This window comes from Punctularia strigosozonata (assembly GCF_000264995.1).
Source record: "Punctularia strigosozonata HHB-11173 SS5 unplaced genomic scaffold PUNSTscaffold_6, whole genome shotgun sequence".
NCBI lineage: Eukaryota > Fungi > Basidiomycota > Agaricomycetes > Corticiales > Punctulariaceae > Punctularia > Punctularia strigosozonata.
The window spans coordinates 194,348-212,885 of NW_006767438.1; the positions used below are offsets into that span (position 1 = coordinate 194,348).

At 54.8% G+C, this 18,538-nt stretch overlaps 7 protein-coding genes across 7 annotated transcripts; 4 read left to right on the forward strand and 3 right to left on the reverse strand.

Annotated features, from left to right (window-relative positions):
* Nucleotides 1–1,654: 1,654 nt before the first annotated feature.
* PUNSTDRAFT_67873 (uncharacterized protein) lies at nt 1,655–3,962 on the forward strand (the record flags this gene model as incomplete). The annotated part of the gene is made up of 5 exons (XM_007383404.1): nt 1,655–1,931; nt 1,986–2,200; nt 2,254–2,408; nt 2,514–3,192; nt 3,258–3,962. The coding sequence occupies 5 exons, from the start codon at nt 1,655–1,657 to the stop codon at nt 3,960–3,962; spliced, it is 2,031 nt and encodes a 676-aa protein (XP_007383466.1).
* Nucleotides 3,963–5,294: 1,332 nt separating this feature from the next.
* On the forward strand, nt 5,295–7,017 carry PUNSTDRAFT_133951 (uncharacterized protein; the record flags this gene model as incomplete). Its single annotated transcript, XM_007383405.1, has 9 exons — nt 5,295–5,317; nt 5,420–5,481; nt 5,536–5,678; nt 6,081–6,151; nt 6,218–6,385; nt 6,439–6,481; nt 6,535–6,543; nt 6,599–6,636; nt 6,699–7,017. The coding sequence occupies 9 exons, from the start codon at nt 5,295–5,297 to the stop codon at nt 7,015–7,017; spliced, it is 876 nt and encodes a 291-aa protein (XP_007383467.1).
* Nucleotides 7,018–8,074: 1,057 nt separating this feature from the next.
* On the reverse strand, nt 8,075–8,816 carry PUNSTDRAFT_133952 (uncharacterized protein; the record flags this gene model as incomplete). The annotated part of the gene is made up of 9 exons (XM_007383406.1): nt 8,075–8,116; nt 8,168–8,224; nt 8,283–8,311; nt 8,362–8,375; nt 8,428–8,456; nt 8,521–8,559; nt 8,614–8,628; nt 8,690–8,709; nt 8,759–8,816. The coding sequence occupies 9 exons, from the start codon at nt 8,814–8,816 to the stop codon at nt 8,075–8,077; spliced, it is 303 nt and encodes a 100-aa protein (XP_007383468.1).
* Nucleotides 8,817–9,726: 910 nt separating this feature from the next.
* On the forward strand, nt 9,727–10,339 carry PUNSTDRAFT_67693 (cyclophilin; the record flags this gene model as incomplete). Its single annotated transcript, XM_007383407.1, has 3 exons — nt 9,727–9,979; nt 10,041–10,175; nt 10,233–10,339. Coding segments are annotated over 3 exons (495 nt in total), but the record flags the coding sequence as incomplete, so codon positions are not given.
* Nucleotides 10,340–11,756: 1,417 nt separating this feature from the next.
* On the reverse strand, nt 11,757–12,520 carry PUNSTDRAFT_120356 (uncharacterized protein). Its single transcript, XM_007383408.1, has 3 exons — nt 12,213–12,520; nt 11,831–12,154; nt 11,757–11,775 (listed from the first exon to the last, which is right to left on the reverse strand). Exons 1-2 carry the CDS (start codon nt 12,417–12,419, stop codon nt 11,834–11,836), a joined length of 528 nt encoding a protein of 175 aa, XP_007383470.1. The 5' UTR covers nt 12,420–12,520; the 3' UTR covers nt 11,757–11,775; nt 11,831–11,833.
* A 444-nt stretch (nt 12,521–12,964) lies between these two features.
* PUNSTDRAFT_52260 (uncharacterized protein) lies at nt 12,965–16,160 on the forward strand. Its single transcript, XM_007383409.1, has 7 exons — nt 12,965–13,590; nt 13,664–13,848; nt 13,904–14,446; nt 14,506–15,291; nt 15,353–15,419; nt 15,480–15,639; nt 15,697–16,160. The coding sequence occupies exons 4-7, from the start codon at nt 15,189–15,191 to the stop codon at nt 15,937–15,939; spliced, it is 573 nt and encodes a 190-aa protein (XP_007383471.1). The 5' UTR covers nt 12,965–13,590; nt 13,664–13,848; nt 13,904–14,446; nt 14,506–15,188; the 3' UTR covers nt 15,940–16,160.
* Nucleotides 16,161–16,163: 3 nt separating this feature from the next.
* On the reverse strand, nt 16,164–18,315 carry PUNSTDRAFT_133956 (FAD/NAD(P)-binding domain-containing protein; the record flags this gene model as incomplete). Its single annotated transcript, XM_007383410.1, has 11 exons — nt 16,164–16,582; nt 16,642–16,765; nt 16,827–16,991; nt 17,043–17,165; nt 17,217–17,265; nt 17,324–17,424; nt 17,478–17,715; nt 17,766–17,797; nt 17,852–17,968; nt 18,086–18,181; nt 18,229–18,315. 11 exons carry the CDS (start codon nt 18,313–18,315, stop codon nt 16,164–16,166), a joined length of 1,551 nt encoding a protein of 516 aa, XP_007383472.1.
* Between the last annotated feature and the right edge of the window lie 223 nt (nt 18,316–18,538).

Here is an 18,538-nt window from a genome sequence, read left to right on the forward strand (position 1 = left end):
GGGGGGGGGGGAGGAATTCGGTGCGGAGAGCGGGGAGCCTCTGGTATACGGAGCTGAGTCCCCTTCACGGAGAGCCATTCAGGACATTTGACGCTCACGGTTGGACCGTGATTGTCGCCAGCGCCTTGTTCTGGAACGGAACGATATACCCAGCCGTTGAGCGGCTCAGGCCCATTTGTGACGGTACGCTCAACACAAGTTCTTCGTCACTGCAGGTGCAAGTGAGACTGAAATGACTGAGCTTGCGCCGCTTTGCTGCGACTCGAATCAGCAGCGCTGCGACCTTCGCAGATTCACGCAGGGCTTCCATAAGTTGAACAGCCAGCTTCCGGATACCTCGCCGGATTCGGCATGGTCTCACCTTATCTAGAGGCTTAGGGTTCGAGCCGAGTCGTCGCGGACATCTCTTCACTTCGAATTCACCGCGCCTTCGCAACGTTGTGAACGATGTACATGACGTCCTGCCAATTGATATAGAACCCGCGACGGCGTTCATGCGAGGGCGGGCCAAGCTTTTGGATGTCAAGCTACGACGGTCCTATGAGTACGGCTTCTGGTGGATCCGCCGTGGATCTAACTTCAGCATCTACTGCATAAAGCGCCCCGGAACCAGCCGTCCTCTCGAGTGAGCCTGCATCTGGATGCTTCGCGTCATACTTCGAAGACACGCGCACACAAAAATAGACAAGGGACGGGAACGTGTTATGCATTAGTTCCGGCAGCCGGTGGGTCCCGCAATTCGTAGCCCACGCACTTGTGATATCGTACGGGTTCGTACCTCCGCTTGGACGCGCCCACGTTCGATCCCCTCTGCACCGCCTTTCTACCAGAGAAAATATGAGAGTGAGTCCGTCGGTGTTTGCGGCCAAGCCCCGACTGCATTCGAGTTGTGCGATCGCTGACAAGGCCAAGGCGCGCTTGAATGGGCCAAGGCTCGGTAAGCCATGACGGAAGCACCGTCGTCTGGCGGGTTTCTATCACAGCCCGTGCTAACCGGGTATGCGGGGTACCCTCCCGGATCGGGTCTGTATAAGCAGCGCGTAGTCATGTTCTTTGGCTCTCGGAGCATACGTACACTTCCTCTGATAACGGCGACGTGATTTGGGCGTGATGTAGCGAACGTGAACGTGATATATCTATCTACGCTGCGGCGGATCTTGGTCTATTTCTCCCGTCATACCGAGGTTCACTAAGCTCTCGCCGGTCGACGTTAGAGCGGCCGAGACGCGTGTTCTTGCGCCCAGAGCTGCCGTGGCTCCGTCCATCTCCTCCACCACCGTACTTAAGCCATGGCCGGCCCTCTAGGCCTCCAATTATCCCCCGCAAACGCGAATCCCCCACTTGGCAGCAGGAGGAACAAGATGCCGTTCGCGTTCCTGCCCATCCTGGACCCGGCGGAGAGCACTCAGGGGGTGTTACCCTTTTCGGCACGCCATTGCGAGCCCAGGTGCGTGATGCGATAACGACGCGCTCGTGGGCCGGTCCCGCGTTCTGACTGTGTGGCTTGCTGACTTACCCGCCTTGCCTCTGATCCACCAGCCTACAAAGTCCGTTCAACGTTGGGACCGCGTTCTGGGAGGATATCATCCAGAAGAAACCAGCCGCACCAACGCCGGCGCCCGCGATCTCGTCCACGCCGAGCACGGAGAGCAGCATGAGCGTTAGCAGCCGCAATGTCTCGCCCGACGCACGGTCTAGCGCTTCTGTTGAGCACTGGGCCGCGGCGGCCGCGCACGAAGAGCCCGAGGTGGTTGAGTGGGACTGGGACGCGGAACATGAAGACCGCCGGCGGGAGGCCAAGGCGGATGTTGACTTTGCGCGCAACGGGCAGCTCGAGCAGGTGCCTTTCCAGGTCGATCGTAAGCTGCTCAAAGACATTGTCAAGGATAAAATGGAAAAAGACGTTGGCAGGATCAACTTCATCAGTTCAGGTTCGTTTTGTGGTTCGTCCTTCGGTAGCTGCCAGAGCTAATTCCCCGATTCAGGTACTTTCCACAAGGCGTATCTCATTACCCTTGTGGACGGAGAAGAAGTAGTGGCACGTGTGGCGCGGAAGTTCATGCCTCGAATCAAGACCGAGTCCGAAGTCGCAACCATGCAATACCTGCGCAAGTACACTTCGGTGCCAGTGCCCGAGGTATACCATTACGACGCGAACCAATACAACCGGCTCGGAGGCGAGTTTATCATCATGTCCAAGGTAAGCGTCTTCTTCAACTTGCGAGTACAGTCCATTGACACGGATTGCGACAGGCTCGAGGCATTCCGCTATCGCAAGTATACTACTCCCTCGGACATAACGAACTACTCGCCCTATTAGACAACACGGCCAAGCTATTGATACCCCTCTTCGGTCACCGATTCCCCAAGCTCGGCTCGCTTCAGTTCGCGCCCGAGGCCCCGCTGCCGTCTGTTCAGCAACTAAGCAGTCGCACATCATCCGCAGCGACCATCACACCTGCGATGCTTAACAGCAAGACCAGGCCCACTTCGCTCCTGACTCCGCAACTCAGCATGTCGTCAACTCTCGTGCCTCCAACACCTACGGCCAGCGATCCACCCAAGGGCTTTGGGGATCTCTCTTTCCCCACGCTGCCTCCCTCTACGTCCCCGCCTCCAGTAGACGACATCATTGTCGGTCCTATCATCTCTTGGCCCTTCTTCGGCTCTAACCGGGGCCTCCTCTCGCACCCCCAAGAGCTCGACCGCGGGCCGTGGTCGAGCACGCACGCCTACCTCGAGTCCTGCGCCCAGCGCGAGATCACGGGCGTGATCCGCGAGAACGAGGGCAAGGCCGTGCCGCACAAACTCCACCTTGACCCGGATGAGGTGCAGTCCTCCCGCCATCCGCACCACCTCGCCGCGCTCGAGAACGAGGACGAGAGCGAGGCGAGCACGGAGTGGGATTGGGAAGAGAGCGAGCAGGAATGGGATGGTCCTGGCGATAACATGTACCGCGATTATCGTCGGATGCAGCGCGGCACGTTCTTGCTCAGCCACATGCAGGAGCGAGAGCAGAAGGTGAGGGAGGAGATGGAGAGGTTCATGAGGGTGATGCAGAAGCTCGGCGTCAAGAAGGCGGAGGCGACTGCTGAAGGTGCTGAATCTGGCGCTGAAGAAGAGTTCGCGCTCGACTGCCACGATCTCAGTCTCGAGAACGTATTCGTCGACGAGAATGACCATTCGAAAATCGTGAGACCTTTCTTCGTATTACATGCCGTTGGGCCGCGAACTCATATATTTGTTCCTTATTCCAGACTTGCATCATTGACTGGGAATCGACCACAACGAGGCCCCTCTGGGCATCGGCTCACCTTCCCGCGTACCTACAATCGTCGCCATTCACTGCCAAGCTCTTCCGACGTGCGGTGCACAAACTTGCTCACGGGCGCACTTACGATCCTGCCTCTCCTCGCCGCGTCCGCAACCTGCGACCGCGCGCCCTGGAGGACTTGGAGTCAGAAGATGTAGAAGCACTTGCCGCAGAATGGCTTTACTACGAGGCGTCCGGCGCCAAGCTCCGCTCCGTGCATCGCTGTATCGAATGGGACGGATGGGAGGAAGGCTTGATCGACAGTATCCTCGGACCACCGGAACAGGAGGAGGAGCTGGTCGCGCCGTGGGAACAGGTCGACGAAATCGACGAGGAGGACGACGAGATGGACGGCGTCAGCAGCCGCTCAGGCTCGGACTCCCCCATATCGGACTCGATCGTCACCGAGGAGAGCAGCAAGGGCACCGGGCAGGGGTCGAACAAGAAGAAGAAGCGGCCGCCGTTCGCGACGTCCGAGGAGCGCGAGAAGGAGAAGCTGCTGAACGCGACTGGCGACATCTGTGGTGGCCGCGGGGGCGAGCTTGGGCGAAGGCTCGAACATTGGCTGCACGAAACGTCGCACGGCGAGGAGGACGACACGCTTCGCAAGTGGGCCGGGGAAGATCCTGCCAGCGAGGAGGTGCAGTGATGTGCCAAATCGGCGCCTCGCTGTGGACATTTGTTCTGGTTACGTCCGTGCATGCAGCCATGCATTAATTTTTGCCATTTTGGCTTGGTGTTGATTAATGTACATTACAAATCCTTCCTAGAGTCACGAACTGATACGGTAACAGGGTGGAAGGGATCCGTTCAGTAGCTAATGAGACACCATGTGCATTCTGTACTCTAGCAATAATTTATGTCGCTTGGTCAGTGAAACGAGACCCGCCCAGGGAACTGAATGTCAATAGGTCGTTAGTAGTATGTGTTCTGTCGGTGCGTTGATGGTGATGCATTCGTGATGCATTCGTCTCTTCTCTATAGCGTCTGCCTGGGTGAAGCCAGCTGGGCCGTCAATATGCAGGACTGAGACCGATCTCGGACAAATCGAGGACTTGGCATAGTCGAAGACGATTGCCACTTGTTTTAGGTGCTGATGGAGGAGCTGGACGGGGCGATGCCAGCACGTCGCCCTTCGTCACGAACAGAGTACATGCCGCACGAGTGTATGCCAGAAATGACCTGAAGTCGAACTCACGAACGAAAGACCTAGCAGATCCTCCACGCCGCCTGCCACCGCCAGGTAACCACATAATAGCCCATATACAAGAATATGCTCGGACAAGGAAGTTCCGGTGGAGCATGTCGTCTCTATTCGTGGATATAGTAAGCGCAGAGACCGCCAGCTGTCGAATCTCGATGCCAGAATAACGCTCGGCGCTGAGCAGTGAGAGCGCGCGCTCGGCGGTCGATATCGCACTTGATGTGAGCGGGAGAGGGGTAATCTGTGCGTGCGTTGTGCAGCATGATACGAGCTTGAGTGCACGGCTGGATCATGCCCAAGATCACGACCTGGTTCACAGTTCTCGAGTCAACAAGTCGATCTTGGGCACCGTAATCCAAGAATTGAGCACCACTATAGGTTCAGCTTAATTGTGTACAAGAAATGAGCACTGAGTAGGATGATAGCCCATCAATGTCCCACGCAACTCTCCTATGAATACGATGATGAACTATCAAAGTGACCCTTCCTGCTGATCCTGTCGTCAAGTGCGCAGCATGTACGCCCAGCTGATCGGCTCCTACCAATCTGTGAGGTAGGGCCGGAGTCTTTGCATGCCGAGGAGAGATAGCATATCGAATCCGACGGCACGGTGTCGGCGGCGCATCAGGGACCTGGCGCACCTACTAGTAGTCCAGCGCACCCCTTGGCCGGCATTGTGACTTGCTCGACGCAATCATCTCCTCCCCAACTGGGAGCTCTCTATGACTTTCGAACCCTTGTCTTCAAGAAATTTATAGAACTCGGCGATTTCTTAACATGCTTCCGGAACCCCGGGCGATGTGAGCATATTCACCTTCAAATTTATCCCCATGTCACCGATGAGCATCGCGACCTGATGTTCGGTGGCCACGGGAAGTCGGTTTCTGACAGAATTCATCTAGTTTCATACACAACTGTCTGCAAGTCCTGGGTTTGACTATACTCTATTATGACCACTATCTCAGTGAGCAGCCTTGCAACCCGACTCCGTATGAAGGGTGCTAACGCCCTATCTAAGCATTTCCTCAAGAGTTCAAGCACATCTGGCGGCACCCTCGATACGCATCCGCATCTACATTCTGGTTCCTCTTGAATCGCTATGTCAACTTCTTTGGAGACATCGTAGTTGCTGTCTTCGTCTTCATGAACCTGAACTCTAAGGTACGCCCGGGACAATGCAGTCGATTCGGCCTTATCGTCCACTATACTGATACCATAATTGCAGAGGTACTGCACCAGCTGCTGAAGAGACCCGTGTCATGTGCCTCAGTGCTGACTCTCCGTCGTCCCGGCGCAGTTGCTCGGCCTATAATCTATTTCGACAATGTTTACTGGTAGTAAGCCAAGTAATTGTATCAAGTATGTCCGCTTCTCTTCGCGACTGCAATATAATCGTTGACCCATTCCAGTAATCATGGCTCAAAGAACATACGCCCTTTACGAGCGGTCAAAGAAAATCCTCGTCCTCATCCTATGCTGTGCCAGTGCTCTCTTTTCCCTAGCATGCGTGCGTACTATATATTAGAGGGACTGTATTATTCTCATCTCTCGTTTTCAATCCAGTGGGGTCTCCTAAACCAGCATTCAACCGTCCTCCCTAACTCTGGTTGTCATGTTACCCTGGCGCGTGTGACGTGAGCTGCGATTATTGTTGCGTGTTGTTGAACGCCTCAGACACATTTGCATATGCTCATACACAGCGGTATCCGGATAGCGATAGCGTGGGAGGCGCTCTTCGCTCTGGATACTCTTATATTCGCCTTGACAATATTTCGCACCTGGAAACTGTCCGAGGGAGGAAGAGTAAATTCGCGCTCAAGGCATGACATCGTCCTTCTCATAACCCGCGACGGAGCTCTCTACTTCGGGTACGCATCCTAGCTGGTGATTCTACCTTCGAGTCGTCTGATGAGTGTACCAGGGTTATGGCATTGGCAAACCTGTCCAACCTAGTAACGTTCTACGTGAGTGCGCACCTTTGCGATTACCAGGGAGTGCAACTGACATACGCCTATAGTCGGATGAAGTGAGAACTTTCGTCACTGTCAGGCCGCGCATGCTTTACTGACCGCCAAACGTAGCCTGCCTTACGCGGGTCTCTCTCAACTTTCGCCAGCGCGTATGTCACTCTGATATCTGCTCGTTCCTCGAGCTAGGTTCTGATTCATGCATCCGATTCAGCATCTCCGTTTCGATGTGCTCACGTGTCATTCTCAACCTTCACGAGAGCGCATACCGCAATGCTCATCTCCCCACGACGACCTTCGCGGACAGGATGTTGACGTCGCCTACTGGCTTAGACGGCTCGCATGGTCAGCAGTTGACGACTTTCTTCGACGCTCGGGCCGAATTGTCTATTATGGCTCGAGACAACACCAAAGATATTCAAATGGATGAGTTCAGCATCGCGCGCGCGACATCCCCATGCAACAGGCCGTCGTATACACTCTCGGACAGCGATCGCACATGGACATCGTGGGAGGGACCGTTTGAACGCTAGATCTGTAGCCGTCAATATCGCCGATTTATGTAACAATATCGCTTGTATAATACCACATCTACTTAAGCTACTTTATATACATCGGTATTTTGATGTTCCATTTCCTAGAGATCCATGTCAATGGTCTATAGGCGAGTGGGAGTCCATTTCCAGGCGCCCCCGAAAGCATTTCCCCGATTAGCTCCAACTCGTCTACGGCGGCGTAGTTGCACGTCCTCGTTCCACACTGGGACGATCAACGAGCTCGATCGATCGGTGAGTGCGGATTGTAGGCATTGGCAAGGAAAGATCGGATGGCGATACGGGTACGTCTTGGTACGTCGCGTGCGAGGCCCGGACGTTGAGCATTAAACGAGAGCTCATGATGCAAGGCACGGCAATCACGAATCCTGTTGCGAGATCCAACGAGTCGGGCTGGACGACAGTCATGAGCGAAGGTTGGTGAGGTTCAGGTGAGATGCATACAAGGAATGAACTCCACAGATATACGTTGAGCCCGTACGTAAAGATGATTCTAGTCACTTCAGTCATTTGTGGAAGCTGTGACAGTTGAAGGGACTCACGCGATATAATATCCGATCGAGTCCCTCAGCAGAATGTTAACCAGATGTCGTGGAACGAGGATCAGCACGATGACATTGCTCTTGATCAGGGTGTACGCTTTTCTCAGCGCCAAGACGCATAGCACAGTGTCGTATGCAATTGGCGTGATGAAGAAGAAAACCATCCACCAAGGCACGACATAGCAATGGCAGCGAGAGAAGCGGCCAATACGCTCCGGACGGACTAAGGGAGCATCAAGAATACGATCAGTGACATGGGTCTTCAGACCTGGCGCAGTGAACAAGATCACCTACCTCTTATCCATTTTACGGACCTCGCGATAATGGTCATCATGACAATCGATTGCACCACAAATCCGGTAGCCAAAAGCCACATGAGTCGTCTTGAGCGATTGTAGAGCGCATAAATACGGAGCTGTAGTATGACTTGAAGCGGACATCGGCACGCACACCGACTAGAGCTGCGGAGGACATACTTTCGATACATAGAATGCTCAAGATCGCCCCAAAGCCTTCAGTTCGGAGCCATATTCGACCTATAACAATCGCTCAACAATCACGCATTCGAGATATCAAAGACAACATACATCTGAGAAGAAAGTTGGCAACCCTTCATTGAGCGTGCCGCCAACATACAGACAGAACTACAAACATCTGTGGTGGTATCAGAAGTGGTAAATGCGATTTCATTGGAAACCCAACCCGTTCATCTGTCCCAGGAAGCATAACCACTTCAGGAGTTGTTCAGAGATTGCGCAGGACATGGATATCGAGGTCATACCGACAAGACCGAACCTAGAGGGAATGTTATAGGGTCGCTCTGGTCGCAGTGAAGAGACTTACTTACAGTGTTATCGCGAAGCCAACATAGCGATTCTACCGAGATAAACCCCTGTCATCAGCATCTCGGTCTTGGGAAGCGATTGTATGACGCGTTCACCCAATAGAAGAGGAAGCTGGCCATAGTAAAGGGTTGTTTCTGTAGGAAATGAATATGAAGGACCAACGAGGATCTTCCATAAATAACGCTGACCCAGAATAACCGACGCTGTGAAAGCACAGAACTATATCGTCAGGGACAAAGCTCGACCAGTAGCGCTTCGACGCACCTCGTCCTCGAGCGTCAGTACTGGCTCGATGTCAGAGGAGATTGGGCATGGTACCAAAAAAACACGCACGGAAATCCCAGAGCATCAGCACGACGGCACCGACTAGAGATAGGAGGTTTTCAGACATTACGCACGCGAAACATCGGCGAATGAAACAAGCTCGCCTCTGTTGCAACGAGCTATGTACGTCATTTCCCAACTACGCTGGAAGTCAGGAGCCATTCCGTGCCACACCGCACTTGCATCCCAAGGTCGAGACAGCTGGGTCCGCCTGCGGTACGCAAGTGAACGACGTGTGAGTAGTGTGGTTTGGAACGAAACTGAGGGTCTCATATCCTCGTGTGCTCGTGGCATTAGCCTCCCGCTTTGTGCATATTAAGTACCGTGAGGCCGATAAGAGACGTCCTCGATCATCTTCTGTTTTACCCATTCAGCCAAGTTGGTCTTTCAGGCACTCCCTCCCCTGAGGCCCCTCGTCGGACCCCCTACTGTATGTCAAGGTGCACCGCTTGGCCCGTGGAAAATGGCTGCCTGCCGATGTGCTTGCGGTGTGCTCTGGATTTCGGGTTTGAACTCAGTTGAGAAACGATGGAATAACTTCGTCGAGCCGATGCTGCGCATGCTAAACATGCAGAGATCTGTCACCTCTTGTTCGCCGGGCATGTGGTGCACCTCGGAACGTTCGCATCGTTTTGTGTTCGTCGCCGGCGGCGCCCCAGAACTCGCCCCAGAATTCGCCAGCACAGCACTCCAATGGTGTCACCTTGGTGTCACCGTTTCCGGCGCCGGCTTCTCCGCCGGTCCCGTGACCGACGCCGAATTCAGCCTTGGGGCGGAGTGAGCCCGGCCGGTGCCACTCGGTGCCCCCGGATCCGATAGGTCATCGCCGGTCAAAGTGTACACATATAAAGATCAGCCCTCCCGTTTCAACCATCATCCTCAGTTTTCTCGTTCCATCTCTCTCTCACTCCTTCCGCCATGTCTAACGTATTTGTACGTCTCACATCGTCAGCCGTGGGCCTGCGCTCGTGCTAACGCGATCTGTCCGATCGCCCCAGTTTGACATCGATATCAACGGGCAGCATGCTGGCCGGATCGTATTCAAGCTCTACGACGACGTTGTCCCCAGAACCACTCGCAACTTCCGCGAGCTGGCCACCGGCCAGAATGGTTTCGGCTATGCGGGCTCCTCCTTCCACCGCATCATCCCCAATTTCATGCTCCAGGGTGGTGACTTCACCAAGGGCAACGGCACCGGTGGCAAGTCGATCTATGGCGAGAAGTTCGCTGGTGAGTCTCGCAATCACATCCAGGTAGTCTATCGCTTCATTCCTGATCACGATCGGTGTAGATGAGAACTTCCAGCTGAAGCACACCAAGCCCGGTATTCTCTCCATGGCTAATGCTGGAAAGAACACCAACGGCTCGCAGTTCTTCATCACCACCGTCGTCACGTCGTGGCTCGATGGCGCCCACGTCGTTTTCGGTACGTGGAGGATCACCAGGTTCGCATAGACTTGGTTGACTGATACCTACTTCTTAGGCGAGGTTGCTGAGGGTTTGGACCTCGTCAAGAAGATCGAGAGCTACGGATCTGCCTCTGGCACGCCCAAGGCCAAGATCACCATCGCTCAGTCCGGCACCGTCTAATATGCTTGCCGAAGATTGTAGTGCGGGGTGACTAGTGGAAGCAAACTCGATAAATAAATGTAGCTGTATGAGGGCATCGATATATGTACGCATTGCGCGTGTGGTGTTCGAGCAAGTTTCGTTCGCGATATGCTTTGCGATGCCCTGCCTGGACCCATTTGATGTGAATTTGAATCAGGCGTGTCGTTCTATCAGCGTGGGACATATCATCCCCGGTTTGGCAGGGACCATATCATCCTGGATGGTTAAGACGCATTCTGGCAATGAACTGAGGAGTTGATCATCCTTACCGTTCACAGCTGTCTGAGATATGCCAGTCGTCGTGCGAAGGCAATCTCCACTTCCCCGCGATCCGTGATGACGGTCACATCGTCCCCTGACCATTGATCGCCTGCGGCGGCTTGCTCCTGAGATTGATTGCCAACGAAATAGCACCCCACATTGTCACGTTGAGACAGCAGGGTCGCTCGGCTTTGCACACCACTGGCGAGTCGAATTTCGTGAGGCGTGCGGATGTACAGAAATCCTTGGAAATCTCGCGGTAGGGATAGCGCTATCGGTCCACCCTTGGTTTGCAATAATATTCGGCAACGTCCGCTGCGAATCCTCCACTGTTAATTGCATTTCGGCGTAAATTCCGAAGGTTGAATTGAGCGAGTGAATCTCAACGCACCAACTGAGCATCTACTGGCCTCCCTTCATTATGGATATTCAGCACGAGTTTGGGTTTACTGGCGTTTGGAAGCGCCATGTAGCTATGGGGACCGCCCGTGATGACGACCTTGCAGCTATCATTCCACCAATGACACTCCCGGTTGGTGACAGACGTTTGGCCGTAGCTGTAGCTGACCTCGTCAGTGATGATGCTGTTGGGCATTGAGGCACGATGGAAGAACGTCTGTTTGTCAGGGCTGACACGGCGGAAGATTTGACCTGAAGCTCAACGGCATCGAAAACCGAGGCGTCGGTGTGCAATCCTGCGTGGCTGCCACGAGGTGAGGAAGGGCGCCATCCGAAGCGAGAGAAGTGAGATAATTCTATCCACGTGTGCGAGGAACGGCACGATCTTCCCGAGATTATGTCTTCGAGTGCGCGTGGCATGTACGAGTGTCCGGCCGGTGTGATGGGCTGGGATAACTTCCATGATCAAGAACTGCGAGAGTCATGATCAGGGAAAACTCAAGTATGCCCCTTCTCATGCTCAGCAAGCTCGCATGCATACAGTCGAGAGAGAATGTTGCACAGATGCGCGCCCCAGACGTACCCTGCCAACCGTTCCAGAATGTCTCGTGAGCAAACATCGCATCGGCACGAGAAGGATGACGCTCGGTGGCGGGCATATCACTACCCGGGTTCACTGCTCAGCCTTGCGGTGAGAGCGGGCTTAGAGCGACGAACGATGAATAATAGCATATCAAGTGGTGTTACAAAGCAAGCTGTTCAATCGTTGGTCAGTTAAGCCGAGGAGGGCGTTCGCTGCCGAATTCTCACATTTTACAGCTGCCGGAGAAAGGCACATCTCTCAACCAGTGAGACCGTGATACCCCACCGACCGGCGTCAGCGATGATCTCGTCACCAGGCCACGCTCGATCCCCGTCACCTCCCTGTTGAGTCGATTGTTTGCCGATAAAATAGCGACTGACGCCGAGATCTTCCGAGAGAAGCGTAACGTGTTTCCTGAGTGGTCGTGAAAATTGTGCGGGATGTTGAGAGTACAGGGTGAGGTATCCGCAAAAGTTGCGAGGTAATGACAGAGAGATTGATCCATCTCCGGTACGGCAATAGAATGAGCACCGAGCGCGTCGTTTCCGCCACTAGGCATGTGTAGTCATCAGCAGAAGGTCAGATCAGACATGTATCGGTAATCCTCACCACCTGTAGTAATAGCTTCTCGTCGGGACAGACCAATTCCATCCTGCCAGAGTCTGTCCATGAGGCTTGAACGCGCGCGTCGTGCCGGAGGATGACTTTCAAGTCAGCGGTTTCGAAGAAGCGACGCTTGGTCACGGCCGTCTTGGGCACTGCTCCTTTCTTCATCGCGGGCATGCTTGAACAGAGTACCTTGCCCAGCAAGAGCATGCCCAGCAGAGAAGGAGCCTCCGAGCACGCAAGGCGGGGAACGACCAGAGACTAGTCGGGCCTCATGATACCTGGTTAAGACCCGCCAGCTGATACACGTGTTGGCCTCGCCGCAAAGGGTCGGTAAGCCTTGGGATATCCAATGTGCCTTTTCCCCCTTCATGGCGGTGCGTCCCGTTCTAGAATCCGCCGATTGGACGGAAAGCCTCCTGCTCGGCCGAGTAAACTTGGTTGCCGGTTGGCCCTCCGATCGAGCACAATCAAGTGCCCAAGGCGAGTTAATGAAGTTTATCGAGTATCCAACATAGGCCGGGTTGGACGTGGAGACATGTTAGAACGTGCAGCCATCTTCAAGTTGTGAAGAGAAGAGACAAGAGCAATCTCTACTTTAGAAGTTCAGCTGGAGCTAAGTTACTGGAGACGGTTGCGGTCACGGCGGTGGGAGACTCGAGAGCTGTCGATTACGTTATCGAAGAACTTAACTCCTGCGGCCAGCCATTGTCTATTCCGCCTCACAAATACGTATTCAACAACATGCTATACATGGGTTTCAAGTCTCTGAAAATACGATACGGAATGTCTGGGCGAGACACAGGTAGCTACATGGTGCATTCGCGCCATGCAGTCTATGCATCTGGGAATAGCGGGAAGGCGTAAGAATACTCCGTGGTGAGGAACTCCTGGTCGCCGTGGCGAACACAATGGTGGTAACAAGTTATGAACGGTGTGAACGACTCGCAAAAAATGTATCGCAGGGCGCCAGGGTGCACGCCAAGTCCATAACGACGAGCGTCCAGGCGCAGAGTCGTGAACGGAGACGCCAGAAAAGGAGGATGCAATATATCCGAAAAGTGCGAGAATCGACGTGATTCTACGCAAAGGTTATCTTCGCAAGGCACGTCGGTCCAGTGCCGCCGCCCCACCGGGCCGCATGACGATGCTCAGCATCCTGGTCAGCAGCGCGTTGAGCAGCGTCTTGGCCGCGAGCGACGTCGTCATAGTGCCGTCCTCGTCGAAGAACGCGATCCGCACGCCGCCATTGATTGCCTCGATCTGCGCCTCGTCGCCGGACCACGGCCGGTCGTCCGCGAAGACGGCCGCCTCCGCCTCTTGCACGGGCGACATAGATGCGTTGAGGAAGAACTGGTGCCGAGACGTCCAGTTCATGAGACTGCGTGACGAGGGGAAAGGAGTGGCTGTCAGTGGCAGTTGAAAGGGTGATTTGGCGTTGTTCGGAACGTTACCTTTTTGGGATCTCGGTGATTGTGGTGGAACGCGCCTGGACATCCTCCGAGAGCGAGACGACGCCGTTTCGGGAGAAGATATCAATGAGCCCTCGAAACGAGCGAGGGAGAAACATCGATACGGGCCCGTTTTGCGACTTTGCGGAGACCCATATCGGAGCACGGACGGCATCTTCCTCCGTTCGCTACATCCGCAAGACTTAGCATGGCATTTCGCACTGAACGTATATCAGGCCTCACCAGCCGCACAGTGACAGCCCCATTGACACTAAGCATGCTTATCGTTGTCCTGGTTCGCTCGCTCTGCGCGACGCTCGTCCGATCGCTCGGAGTGCCCTCCCGGACGGTGACATGAATGTCGATACACCCGTTTCGCGTCTCCAGCTCAAGGTTCCGCCTCCGCCTCCCAGGTACAAAATGCGGAGATAACGGTAACGTTGGATCGACTGTGTAGTGGCCACGGATATCCGAGTTGTGCCGTAAATCAGATACGCTATTGACGGCGACATGATTTGGATGGATAGGAGGGGTCGCGGAGTTGAGAGACGATTGGGACCTGTGAGTTGACAGCCCTGGACTGTGGTTCGCACTCAAGTAACTGAGAGTGCGCGGAGGTGTTGGAGGCGGTACGGGACTGTGCGTCGGCTGCGGTGATGATAGCTGGCCCAATGCTGTCTGGTCCTGCTCTGACTCCGTTATGGCCCCCAGCGAAGGTTGCGGCACAGTGATAGTAGGTACGGCAGAATACGGGGGCAAATTCGACATGACCGAGTCATGGCGCCTCTGTATGCCCGACGGCGCCCTATGAGCTGCGCAGTTCAAGAACAAAAATCGACACTTACCAGACTTCCTCCCGGAGACCGAGCGTCAATCTGGGACAGACGCCTCGCATCCTCTTCTGTCTTGATGATCATATCTCCGTTTTGGACGAGATCCAGCGTCAGGGCTGCCGTCCCAGCGTGCTTGCTTTTGTCTCTTTGTACAGACCTGGGGCTACTGCGGCACGAGTGATTGCAATGCGCAGCAAGTCACCACAGGTTTGAAGAGGTTCCAGCGCAGCCCTATCTTCAACAGCTCGAGCCTCGATATTCACCGCCTGTGGCCAACTTTAACTGACTGGAAGATGGTACAAGCGATTAGCGAGGCGGTGTTGTCGTCCAAACTTCACGGGAACGTGCTGGACAAGAAGACCGGTGCGTTGCCGGGTCGATCATCCGGCGTCTTCATCGGAGGTATGAACGGTAAAGGTGTGTGTTTCTTGAGCGCGTTGGCTGGAATGACGCGCAGGACCATCCAACAGTACCACCCACCGTGTCTCGGAGGACGACCTCGGCGTTGGTCGACGTGCTCTGGCCGTGCCGGTGTGATGCCGAAGCGAGGATCGTGTCTCCGCCCGAAATGCCGTGTGCCTTCCCCGGATCCCCTTGTTAGTTTCACGCTCACGCGGTCACCTCCGTCGATCTTAGCCTGGTCTCAGTCCCCCGTCGCTCTTTGACCCCCCACGCTCCTTCCGCTATACCCAGCAATGTTCGCTCGCCTCCTCGTCGCCTCTGCTGTTGCAGCCCTCGCTGGTGTCGCGTCTGCCGACCTCCAGGTCCTCGCTCCCGGTGGACCTGACCTGTGGTGGGGTAAGCTCGTCTGCGTTCGTTGCTGACGTCGTTCGCTGAGGATGTCGTTCTCGACTTTTAGTCGCTCAGTCGGTCAACACGATCCTCTGGAATTGCCAGGAATCTCAGTTCCAGAACTTCACCATCCTGTGAGTGCCCAGATGACTTTTTCAACGTGTGTTGTGTGACCGACGAACCCTGTCGTTCAGCATTGCGAACAGCAACCCAACGATCCTCGTCCAGCCGCAGGCGATTATTGCTATCGAAGAAAACTTCGACTGCTCCAAGACAATCACCGAGCAGCAGGCTAATTTCACCGTCGCCAGCGGTTACACCATTCAGCTTGCCAACACGTTGAACACCACCGACGTATGTTTCGTCCCGCGTCTGTCCCACATATGTGTCTAACCCATCCTCTCCCCCAAGATCTACGCCGAGTCTCAGCCCTTCGAGATCAAGTCCCTCGGCTCTACCTACCCTGCCAGCAGCGCGACGCCTACCGCCACCGGTACCTCTACCGCGTCTGGCTCCAACTCGGCCTCCGCCTCTGGCTCTCCCACTTCCGGCTCGGATTCTTCAGCGACCAGCAAGGCGTCCTCTGCCTCGTCCATCCAGTTCAGCGGCGTCTTAGCCCTCGCGGCTGCTGCTCTCGGCCTTGTGGTCGCCTAATTACGGCGTCCAACCTCACGGAGGTATGCCTAATTCGAGCCTTATCTAAGCGAAAATAGCTACACGCTTCCTTCGTTCACAAGGAGCTTGGATGGTGGCATCCGTTCTTGGTTCTTTTGACTTTCCGGGCATTGGTCGGGGCTTCCGCCCGTTGTTACTCGATACATCTACCCCTGTATCCTGTCTCAGTCTCAATTGAATTGTCTTGGGTTGACTTTCCATGACTACAATAATGAACTAGCCTCTCTTATCAGCCTCGCCTCCGCATCAAGAACGACCCGACTCGGAAGACCGTCTCTGGCTTTGATACCCTCTATACGGTTCCTCGTCACCTCCAGCCACTCTTTGCTGTGCCCGACTACCTCTCGGACTTCTTGCTCTTTGCCCAATCGCTTCGCTTCGCCGTTTAGCCATGCGACCAGTTCCGCGACCACAGCGATCTCCCCCGGACCGCCGAGGGTGTGCATCCTCCGTCCCTCGCCCGTGACCGCGATCCGCTTCAGGTAGATATCCCGCATTTCTGCGCGGGAGGGGAGCTCGGCGTATCCGGCGAACACGCGAGCGATGGCGATCGCGGAGTATTCGTGAAAGGAAAACGTCGCCGTGTTCAAGGGAACGCCTAAGAACGCTAACGAGGGGTTCGCTGGAGGGATGGTGCACGTGAGCGTGGCTACGACGATGCATATGAGACCGATGGCTTACGGATGTAGAAGATATCGCGGTGGAGGTTCAGAGTCGCATCTCCTCGCGTGACGATCACGTTCTCCGGCGAGGGCGATGAGGTGTCCCCAGGACGCTCAAGATGCGATAAAAACGGGTAGGAGAACTGCCGAAATCGCGTGAGTCGTGCTCGGTAGAAATCCTGAGGGTCGATGATAAAGTCATACGTGGTAACCAGTGGCGAAGATCACTGTGTCCACCTCCAAGACGGATCCATCAAGGAACTCCACGATACCAGGTCGACCATGTTCGTCCGCAACGATGAAGCGGGTAACGCCGTTCTTCCTGATATTGGACGCCGGTAAGCCAGCGCGGAAGGCTTCCCTGACATCCTAGCCTTGCTTAGCATTTGTCCACGACTGAAGGGCAAGGGTCGGTCCTACTCTCTCTTGCTGGGGTACCTCCGGAGCGAAGTCCCTGATGACATGAATGAGGGCCGGTACGCTGCCTCCCAGTTCCCTGGCGATATCAATCCCGGATGCATTGGCTCCAATGACCAAAACACTCTGCGTGGATCTTCTTAAGTATGATTGCGGTATCAGACGAAGATGAGTCACCTGGGCGCTGGCAAATTGAGAAGGGTGGCGATAGTCTTTGGCATGCCATCTTGAGCGAATCAGCTTCGTTGTGGCTGGGCGATCCGAGAAGAGTTTCGGGAGCTTACATGCTCTCCGGATACGCTGTCGCCCATTCCCTCAAACCTTCAAAGGCAGGGATATGCGGCTCGGCATAGTGACCAGACGCAACGACGACCGCGTCAAAATGCTATCAAACAATGTCAACTATATCGAGCAGCGCCGTCACTGCGAGGAACGGACGTGTCTATTCCAGGTGAATGCCGCTTCTTGCCAGCCATCCTCGCGAACGACGGTGGTCAAGGTCTTAGTGATGACCTCCCATCCTTTTCGGAGTTCGCCTTGTGTGACTTCCTTGACCCTTTCCACCCTTGTGTTATATTGCACAAGCTCCTCCAGGTTGAAGCGGCGAGCATAGCTCCGGACAAAGTCGCCTATCACGGACTGATTTGCGTACCAAGGGCCATCTTGGGTCCAAGGACTATGATCTGGTCAGACTTTGCAACTTTTAAGATGGAGCAGAATACATACTAGTCTTGAAATCCCATAGTTGGCAGAGGCACCTGACAAACTGGGTGAGCTGCGGAAAATTCTGAGTTCGCCGTTGTATCACAGACATTGTTCTGTAGCCGCTCGTACGTCGGCGTAGGAGGCGAATGCCGCAGCTTCGTGGTTTGGGCTTTCGCGTTGTCCACGACAAATTGTTCAGTGCGGGGCCATTCCTCGTGCGATTCCTGAACATTGGGCACGTCAGCACAATGTCCTGCAAGAACCATAGCCAGTCATGCCTCTATTTGTGACAGTCCCTTGGCGACAGGAAGCGGAAGTGGTCCGGATGGCCGTTCCCCAACGTCTGAGGTATAGCGCCATATTCCGCCCGCTGTGTCGGCCTGTTCGAACACGACCACGTCCAAGCCGGATTCCTTCAAGTGACGCGCTGCAGGAAGCTGATCCACGTTAGCAGATGTTTCCGAGAAGTGGTCCAATAACATACTCCGCTTGGGCCAGCACCGATTACGGCGACACTGCGTATGCCGGATGCGTTGAACTCATTATCAGAGGTTCCATCATAAACGGCCATCTTTGGGCACGTCTCAGACTCAGAAAATGTCCAGTTGGTAACGACATGTCTATAAGTACGCCTTGTTATCAATGATTCTGCTTAGAGAAGGCGCCTAGGCGGCAGCTGTGCGCCATTTTCCAAGCGATGGTGCAATGTGGTCCATATCTCGGCCAGGCATCCATAGTCGTTTATCAGACCTCGACCATGAAGTTACAAAGCAAATGCAGATTGAACCGAGAGT

Excerpts from the sequence above, each read along its gene's own strand:
- PUNSTDRAFT_120356 (XM_007383408.1), bottom strand. The coding sequence starts at position 12,419 with ATGCTCTTGCTGGGCAAGGTACTCTGTTCAAGCATGCCCGCGATGAAG. Across the intron at positions 12,155-12,212 it reads AGAAGCTATTACTACAGGTG|TGGCGGAAACGACGCGCTCG; the intron begins GTGAGGATTACC and ends ACACATGCCTAG.
- PUNSTDRAFT_52260 (XM_007383409.1), top strand. The coding sequence starts at position 15,189 with ATGTTCGCTCGCCTCCTCGTCGCCTCTGCTGTTGCAGCCCTCGCTGGT. Across the intron at positions 15,420-15,479 it reads TTCCAGAACTTCACCATCCT|CATTGCGAACAGCAACCCAA; the intron begins GTGAGTGCCCAG and ends CCTGTCGTTCAG. Across the intron at positions 15,640-15,696 it reads ACACGTTGAACACCACCGAC|ATCTACGCCGAGTCTCAGCC; the intron begins GTATGTTTCGTC and ends CTCTCCCCCAAG.